The sequence below is a fragment of the Trifolium pratense genome, linkage group LG1 (assembly GCF_020283565.1).
Source record: "Trifolium pratense cultivar HEN17-A07 linkage group LG1, ARS_RC_1.1, whole genome shotgun sequence".
Classification (NCBI taxonomy): domain Eukaryota; kingdom Viridiplantae; phylum Streptophyta; class Magnoliopsida; order Fabales; family Fabaceae; genus Trifolium; species Trifolium pratense.
In genome coordinates this window covers 9,295,095-9,305,220 of record NC_060059.1, presented here as the reverse complement: position 1 = coordinate 9,305,220, position 10,126 = coordinate 9,295,095, and the positions used below count along the sequence as shown (strand labels likewise).

General features: G+C 29.6%; 1 protein-coding gene across 1 annotated transcript; it reads left to right on the top strand.

Annotated features, from left to right (window-relative positions):
- On the top strand, nt 1-4,082 carry LOC123920059 (transcription factor bHLH111). Its single transcript, XM_045972154.1, has 7 exons — nt 1-584; nt 1,307-2,108; nt 2,583-2,711; nt 2,849-2,920; nt 3,067-3,132; nt 3,594-3,632; nt 3,733-4,082. Exons 1-7 carry the CDS (start codon nt 253-255, stop codon nt 3,898-3,900), a joined length of 1,608 nt encoding a protein of 535 aa, XP_045828110.1. The 5' UTR covers nt 1-252; the 3' UTR covers nt 3,901-4,082.
- Nucleotides 4,083-10,126: the final 6,044 nt, after the last annotated feature.

Below are 10,126 nucleotides of genomic sequence, written 5' to 3'. Positions count from 1 at the left end.
AAAACTCATGTTGCATATTTTATTGTCTCCCCTATAATTGAAAAACCTACAAATACTTATACGTCACTTAAATTTGAGCAATTCTCTCCATAAATTCCCACCCCACAAGGCCACAACAACAATTAAAGAAACAAAAATTAAGTGAGATTATACATACATATACACCCCTAGTTACCTAGATCCATTCCACTAATTAAAAGGAAACAAACAAAGAAGAGAAGTAAAAAAATAGTTAGAGAGAAATACATAAAGATGAGTGAAGAATGTGGTGGTAACACTATTGCTACATCTACTACACCATTAAATTGGTGGTATCTTCAAGCTTCAAATTCTCTTTCTTCTAATTGGAATGATGTTAATAAACATGCATGGAACAATCAAATAAATAATCCTAATTCTTCCTCTTCTTGTGAGGATCAAGATATATCTGTTTCTTCTACATCATTCACGAATGCTTCCAATCATTCAAGTCTCACCGTTGAATCATCTCGAAGAGTGTTCGTTGAGCCGCATGCACCACCTTCCTCCAACGACTTCATGGCCGAACATGCTTCGGATAACCAACTTTGGAGTCATGTTCTATCGTAAGTTTGTATATGTTAATTATCAAAGTTGAACTATATTTCATAATGAAAACGAGTCTTGAATATCACAAAATTATGTTAGTTTCGGAACAAATTTATATGGAGAAAATTTTGAATCAGCTTTTGATGGAAAACAAGATCTATAACCAATAATATTAATTTGTGACACTTTGTATAAATAGAATTCTTTCTTTATATCAAGCAATTTTCTAAATTTATGTATAAAATATTATTATTTATTAATCTTATCTTATCTATGTAATATTTGACATTTTTGTTGCTATATTATTGACATAGGTGAAGATAATAAGAGACTAATATTTAGGTTAGGAATTGGTGAAATTTAAGGGTGTTTTAAGTTAGGTATACATAAGAGCTAATAATAGGGTTAAGGTAGTTTTCTTCATTGTGAGCAAATAATATTCTTCTAGACTTTTTATTTTCCACTAACTAATTAACAGCTGTTATATGCACTATAATCCATGTTTTTTCACACTATAAAATAATAACCTCTTCTTACTCTCATAGTTCCCTTGTATATCCATTCACACACCACTAAAAACCCTCTTTGGATTCTATAAGATATGTGTAGTAATTAATAAGTGGTTTATTGTATTTTATTAATATAGTTACTATTTTGTTTATTAAGATTGATTTGATCTAATATTTTTCATCTTGTTGATTAATTACTAACTAACTTTCTTCTATGAAATAATTTATAGAGGTGTTGGATCAAATGGAGAGTTACACAACAACCAAGAAATTGGAGAGAATTTCTTAGATGGACTTGCATCAAAAACCATGACAAACACTATGTTTGACCAACCAGCTTGTGATTATTTGAAGAAACTTGATACAACAAATTGGGAATATACCAATGGTTCAACTTCATTCAACACTAATTTTGAGAAGCACTTAAATGGATATAGTGAAGCTCTAATTGAGAATAATGAAAGGTTGACAAAATTATCCAATCTTGTTAGCACTTGGTCTATTGCCCCACCTGACCCTGAAGTTAGTAGCCACTTTGATCCACAAACAAACAATAATATGTCAAATAATTTGAATAATTCTTCATCCAATATGGATAATCACTTTGAATCTGACCCTAATTGTCATTTCAAACAATTACCTTTTGGAGATTCAACATCATGTACTATTGGAGGAGTAGGTAATAAAATGTTCCCTAATTTTCATGATCAAGACATGAATAAGGTTAAGCAAGAATTTAATCATCATGCAAGTGAAGTGATGCAACAAGGACATGTATTTGGAAAATCATTTAATCCAAATGGTTATCTTGATGGATTCAATAATAGACTTAATTCAATGGGAGATAGCAATAATGGAAAATTTTATCAAGGGTTGCCAAATATTTCACCATGCACAAAAACTTTCTCAGATGTTATATCTTTTAATAGTAGGTTTGGAAGGCCAATTCTTGGAATCCATGCACAAAGGCCTAGCATGAAATACTCAAACTTATCTGAGTTAAAGAAGCAAAGCCTTCAGACACCATCACATGTGAGTTTTTATTTATTTATCTTCTTTTATTTTTGATAATATATTTATTTATTTATTTATTTATCTACAAGTAAATATATATTATCGGTTTTATAATTTGTTACACGAATGATAATTTATTATAATTAGAAATTCAGTGCTAAATCTTCTTCTAATTAATATTCTATCACATGTGAGTTTATAAACCAAATTATATGATTTTTTAGAAAAATATGAATTCTCGACAAAGATTTAGGAATTGAAAGAAAAATTTAGTGATTGATTTTTTTTTTTACAACAAATTTAGTGATTTTTTTTTATTGTCAATCAACAAATTTAGTGATTGATTTTTTTTTGTCGTCTCTAATTATCGTCGTTTTTTTTTGTAGAAGCCCAATTATTATCGTCGTTATATCAAATTCTTTTCAATTTTTCTATAAGTTAAATTTATGATTTTTCCACTAAATTAAAAATGTATACAATTTGTGCATGCAGATGAGAAATAGTAATGGAAGAGGAGAAGGAACAACACGTGAAGTAAAAAAGAAAAGATCTGAAGAATCATCAGAAGCAAGTTTGAAGAAACCTAAACAAGATCCATCAACAACAAATTCATCTTCAAAGGTACGTAAAAAACATGAAATAATAATAAAGTATTAACATGAACTTATGAGTGTAAAAATAAAAGCATAAAGTATACATAACTATTTATATTTTGTCTATTAATGTAAATTAAGAAACTTCTATTGATTGTTTAAAAGGTGCAAGCACCTAAAGTCAAGCTAGCAGACAAGATCACAGCCCTTCAACAAATTGTGTCTCCATTTGGAAAGGTTTTGCACTAATCCCCATACTCCTTTAATTTCCCTTTTTCAATTTTCTCTTTTTTATTTTTTTATAAATAATAATTCACAGTGCTCTTGCTTTTTCTCATTACCTACTTCATACTAATAATCAATTTTTATTTTTTGAATTTCAGACAGATACAGCATCTGTGCTGTTTGAAGCAATAGGGTACATAAAGTATCTTGAAGAACAAGTCCAGGTGTGTACCATTATATATGGAAAAGTTTTCATTCATTATGCATAATATGTAATTATATAATATAGAATTATTATTGTTGCTTTTCTCCTCCTTTTCATTTTTAATGCCAAGAAAATCTCACTTCTAGGATTAGTTCCTTAGAAAAATGAATTATAAATTAACAACAATGTTGTGTTAAGCTATTACACATTTTTCATGAATATCTCATGTGCTTCATGTACAATGTATAATGAGATTTTAAATAACTAATTAAAGGCCACCTAATTAAAATCCAAATAATTATGCCTAATCAAAAGATGTCCTGCCCGCGCAACTGCTATCAGGAAGGCTGAAACCACTTAATGTCATAACTGGAACCACTTAATATCACTAATAGAATTATCTTTTTTCATTTCACTATATGCAATGAAGAGTTGAATTTATCTTTGTTTAATTCCTTTTACATTCTTGAATATTTGCAGTTATTAAGCAACCCATACTTGAAGGCAAATTCACACAAGGTAACTAAGAAATTAAGCTATATATCTATCAAGTACATTTCAAATTAATTTTCACTCTTAAAGATGATTAACATATATTGACATATACATATTAATCCAGGACCCAAGGGGAAGCTATTTTGATAGAAAAGATAAGGAAGATGCAAAGATGGACCTTCGAAGCAAAGGTCTATGTTTAGTTCCAACTTCATGTACACCTTTAGTTTATAGAGAGAACACTGGACCAGATTACTGGACACCAGCATATAGAGGATGTTTGTATAGGTAAAAAAAGAAAAAATATGGATGTCTTATGCTAAAAATAGTATGTGGCTGTATGAATTTTAATTTGCTATAATCTTGGAAAATTGTATGGTTTAGTGAATAAAACATCATATCATCCTAAATGTAACTATATATTGTCTTGGTGAAATGCCATCTTGTTGGAACAAGTTTAGAATTTGGAGGGAAGTTGGTAAGAAATAAACATTAAGGTTTGAAGAACTAAGTGTGAAGTATGAATTTCAAAAAGTTCAATCAGTCTAACATTTTAGGGATTACACATTTTAGTAGTGTTTATACGAAGGAAGGTGACCAATTGAGGTGTGTCCTAAAGGGTATCCATTTTTATCGACGCACATTAAAAAGTGAACAATGTGGTTATTTTTTAATTAATAAAGGTGTGCTAATTATGAGTGATAAATGCACACATTTTAATATATGCTGACTCAATTCCTATCTATTTCAATTCGATCCAAGTCCAGTCAATTTCACTCCAGCGCTTTTTATGATCGGATATAGCTTGAATATATCCGTTAAAACGCACATGTCTTGCTTTCTCCCAACAATTCACATAAGTTGTACGTTATGGATCAAATCCTTTTGCTAATTGATCCGCTCACTGAGGTTCTCTCATTTTCGGTTTCAGATTTCAACTATAAATACAAGTTTCAACTTCTCTTTTTGGCACTCCAGATTTCAACAATTCCAAAATCTCTCTCTTATCACTTCATCTATTATTTTTCTTTTCTGTTTTTTTTAGAGTGGCTGCAATCTCATATACGATTGGTCATCGTACCATATTTGAGTGGTATTCATACCATATTTCAACGTATTTAGTTATACAGTATCAATTTAAACTAGGTTGTTTTATCTTGAGAATTTTGTAATTGATAGTCTGTCATGTACAGTTTGGAGGACAGTGCCATAAAACTTAGTCTGTGACTTGGATAGAATTTTCTTTTTTTAGTGGCACAATTTTATCATATAGCTAATTAATCGAGCTCACCAAATAATGCATCCCTGCTATTTAATAATAATGACGAATCTCCATCATTACCTATATGTTATACATAATAAGATATGAAATATTATTATATATAGGTGATGCTAACATGTATCTTAAAAACATATATTAAGGTATCTAAATATAAAACTTGTGTGAAGCTAATTTGGCACATATTGGATATCAATCAGAATGTTGACAATTCTCATATCTATAGGGAAGCAAACAAGTGTGCCGACACATTAGCTAATCCAAGATATGCTCACTAGATAATGAGATTATGTTATTAGATGCAGATGATATATCTTATATTAGTAAAATTTGTAGTGCCGATAGATTGGGGTTTTCCAACCTATATTGATTCCCTTCTGATCTCCTTTTTTGGGCCCGGCCTTCATGGATTAAAAAAAATTGTATTTAATATTATAAAATATTAATTCAACGTTACTCAAATATATGTACCATTAGAACACATGTTAATTTTTATTTTTTTTTTATATTCATGTTTAGTCAAGTGAGACTCAACTAAGTGTGCATATATATCACATCAAAAACTTTTGTAATAGTTGACACTTTTTAGTTTCTTTTGTCACTAATTCTAATTCTATAGAATTTGTGAAATTTTAGATAAATTCTTCATATATATAGAGAGAGGGGGCAGGAATGAATCAAATAATTATACCGGTGTAATATATATATTTGAGTAATATTACACTGCTCAATAATATTTTAACGAATATTTTTTTTATAAAATTCACCACTGGATTGAAAATTTATATCATATAGATAATATACGCAAAAGAAATCACAAATCTAAAATCATTTGATATGTTATTGAGAACCATTAAGATTAACGTTGTACAATAAAAATGCATAAACCGTTAACTTACGCGAGTCTCAAAAACATATGAAATTATTTTTGTTGGATAATATATACTCCCTCCGTCCCAAATTATAAGGGAAAAAATAAAAAACACACTTATTAAGAAAATCATTTAATATTCTAAAATTTGTCAAAAACATAATTTTATTTCCAAAAGTACCCTTATTAACTTATCACATGAAAAATCAAATGATAATCATAATATTAATTAGAGTGACTCTATAAAGGAATAAATGTTGTTGATGAAGCAATTGAAATACGTAAAGTTGGTTAATTCATGGGTTCAATACCAAGAAAGAGGGGAAAGAAGGGTCATCCATTAATTCAAATTTTAATACCAAGAAGTTCTTGACCATAATAAATTCTAGTAATCATAATAAATTGAATTGTTTTGGAAAACATAACTAAGGGTATTTCTGGAACTTTAGAGTTAAATTGGTCAAATTTGAGTTTTTTCCCTTATAATTTGGGACAAAAAAAAAAGGCTTTTTTCCCTTATAATTTGGGACGGAGGGAGTATAATATAAACTTTCAATTTAAACTTCAAATGTTCACACTCCACTTACTTCTTGAAGCTAGTATACTCTAGCTTAATTATAAGTAAAAGTATATTATATTATAGATCAAATTAAATACATAAATTATTCAATGAATTTTTGTTTACAATTAAGGTGTGAGCTAAGTATAGTTAATTGACTATGGAAAAACCAAACAATATATGGTGGAATGGAACAACATGATTTTGAACATGTCCACTCACTCACACATTGAACGATTTAGGATTAATCGAAACAAGTAGCAAAAGATGGCATTGAATCTAGAAGTAAAGAATGACGTATAGGGATATGTCAAAATTTAAGTGCCAATGAGAAATTGGTCAAAGGGGAGATGAGCAATTGCACTCAAACATAGATCAGTCCTGTTTCTTATAATGACAACAACGACAAACATACCAATTGTGTGAATAATACTTCCTCCGAACACAAATATAAGAAGAAAAAAAAAACACTTTAAATTTTGGACATAAATATAAGCAAAAGTCAACTACTTTTAAACTAATTAATACTACTATTCATAATATATCCTTATTTAATCATTTCACTTTTCAAAAGTTTATCTGATTTCCAAGACATAAATCACTTTTCGAAGGATAATATAGTAAACTTAACTCATGTTTTGCATTAAATCAAGAAAATTAACTATACTTAGCTAAATTTCTTAAACACCGCATAAACGGTTATTTTTTCTTATATTTGTGTTCGCAGGGAGTACAAAATTTTTGAGGGGTATGGGAGAAACATCGGGGTAAGGAGAAATTTTCTTCTTTTATCCTATTGTGTGATCTGGTTAATATCTTCTTTTATCTTGGGCCATGAAAAATAGTTCATTTCTTGGGCCATAAAAATAGTCCAATAAAAAAAAGTGAAAGTACTTCAGAAAAATGAAAGGTGTCTCAAAAATTTATAAAACAAATAAAATAATTTTTGAGGTGGATATTAATATATTACAAAAAAAACCACAACGATAATAAACAAAATGAAAATAGTAAATGTGGTGGACTAACATATAATAAAAAAATTACATTAAAATAATGAAAATGAAAAAATTAATAAAGATTATATTTTTGTCACGAGGCCTCAAACATCTTTGGAGAAAAGTATCAATAATGTTTGTTAACTCACAAGAGTATAGACCATTTACCCAGCGTACCACCATAATATATGCAGAAAAATTCTCCGCCCCAACATTTCTTTTATTCTCCGTGAAATTTCAATTTTGTTCTTGCGAAAAAAATTCAGAATGTATTTTTTGAACTTTTTTTTTTCCGTTAAAAATAATATTTTACACTAAGAAAAGTTTGGAAGTTATTTTCCAAATTTTTATGCATGTGCAAAAATGAAATTTCAGGGGAATAAAAGAAACTGCTACCGAAAATGGCCTAATTCCAGCGACCAACATACCGAAATCTATGACATTTCGGTTCGCAGGTACCGAACAAGCTGACGTTCGTTTTCTGTGTACCGAAAACGCTAATGTTTGGTTCGCAGTTACCGAAATGGTCTAATATTTGGCTTCGGTGAATATAATCCGAAGTTTTTTTGGCAAAAATGTTTCAAACCTTAAGGGGCAAAATTGGATTTTTGGGGGGTATAAAAGAAATGAGGGAGGTCGGGAGAGAAATGATCAATTTTTCATATATGCAAACCCAATTAGAGGTTATGTGGATCATTCTTTGCATGGCCCAATATGCGAAACAACTATTTAGTGTAAAATGGCCCAACATGGTTGAAGGAGAAGGTGGAACTATTTGGAGGATAATGAGGGAATTCCCACAAAAATGGCCGATAATCGCTCACAACCGTTGACCTATACCTAGGAGAATGTATACTAGTAGGAACTAGAGTTGAGCAAGATCATTCACTATTTACAAATTACTAAGACCTAGCTTCAGATCACGTCTGACTAGATATTTGCCAAAATAACACTAGCAAAATGTGCGACTTCAAACAACTTTAATCATCATCATTAATTCATTGTCCTAAATGCTGTGATGTGTCAAATGTGTGAGATTAAATCACACATTAAATCAAAGAGTTGAAACATATAAGTAAGATAATTCATATATATCTAATGCCTTAAAATTTTATGTAGAAATGTGGTGTCAAACTCACTTATATGATTGATGATCTAATCTAATGAGACGTTAGACTCCTCATATCATAATTCAACGCTAAAAGTTAGCTCAATGAGAATATTTAAATAAATTTATACATTTAATTTAATAGCTAGAGTTGAAGCAATAGAAAGATCCCCATTGGATACTAGAAATCTAGACAATATGCATTAGCTGTGTGCTTATCATTGTTTAACCATTTTCTCTACTAAGAGAGGGGCCTCACCTGGGACTGGCCCCCATACTAAGTGTTTCAATTTTAAGCTTCTCCCCAAAAGTTACACAGACACCACATGCATGGTCCATCATAGATAGGTGGTCCAACTCCATGTGTCCCTCAAATGTCAATTCAAGTCATGTTCTTTTCTCTTGTAAATTCATGTTGGAGGAGACATGTATATATTTTTATTTGACTAAATATGTAAACCGGTATCTATCTAATCTGCCACATTATCATAATTTAAATTTGTTCATTAGAGAATTAATCAATGTACTAGTTTCTTTGTCTAGGGTCTAATAACAATGCATCTTGTTTTGGAGAAAGGTTTTGCAAGAGAATCTACATTGATTTAGCAGGCACATACACTTTGATTCCATCGGCTAATGATTGATTTACTAAAGTTTTATAACATATATCATATATTTATTTATGTCATAAAACTTTAGCAATAGTCGACATCTTCATTTCTTTTGAGAAATCAATAGAAAGGATCTTTATTCAGATTGTCCACATAATTGAGTACCAAATCATGTGAATTTTCCCTTTATTTTGAACTCCAAAAGTGCAGATCAATAATAATAAAAAAATAAAATTAGATAGATTATTAATACCATGCATAAATCAAAAACCACATACCGAAGATAAAGTCACATAATGCAAAAAGATGGAGAGCAGATTTTACATGAGCCGCACAAAGAACAATAGTCATTTCAATCATTTTTATAAGAAATAATTTATTTTGTAGATTTATTGAATAACTAATATATCTTAAGTATAATAATATCGGTTATTTAATGAATTAAAAAAAATAAAATCCATCAGTATTTGTGTTGGGTTACGAGGGAGCAGTTAGGAATCATCCACACATTTGGCTTAAGAATAACTCTACAAGTGAGATAGACACCACATATTAACTCAAAACCTTAAGACGTTAGTTTATAAGTAATTTTACTTATAAAATATTCAACTTCCATTTTTCTAAGCAATATAAAATTTAACTCACACTTTTCTTTTAAAACCAAAAAGTATATTAAAGAATTCGACATAAAGAAAAGATCGTAGATTGGCTTTACCAAGAGAATTTCACCATCAATGTCCTCTCCACGCCATCTATTCTTTGTCAATAATAATAGACAGGTAACAATAGTTGATATAACTCGCACTATTAAAAAATCTTTTTTTTTTCTTTTCTAAAGACCAATTTAGTGATAAAATCGGTCACTAAATTATTAACGACCAATTTAACAACTACTTTAAAGCAGTAACTAATATATTGGTCACTATCGTATTGTGACCAAACTTTCCATCACTTGAAACTCCACACCTAATCCCCGGCAACACAAGGTCATAAAAATAAGTTTAGAAAATGTCACCCTCAAACTCAAAGGCAATATCTTAAGCTAGATATTATCTGAAATTTTATAGATGTCCCATTATCCACCTTTCTTCCTAA

Coding starts and splice junctions, on each gene's coding strand:
- LOC123920059 (XM_045972154.1), top strand. CDS start 253: ATGAGTGAAGAATGTGGTGGTAACACTATTGCTACATCTACTACACCA. Junction 2,109..2,582: donor GCCTTCAGACACCATCACAT/GTGAGTTTTTAT, acceptor TTGTGCATGCAG/ATGAGAAATAGTAATGGAAG. Junction 3,633..3,732: donor TGAAGGCAAATTCACACAAG/GTAACTAAGAAA, acceptor ATATTAATCCAG/GACCCAAGGGGAAGCTATTT.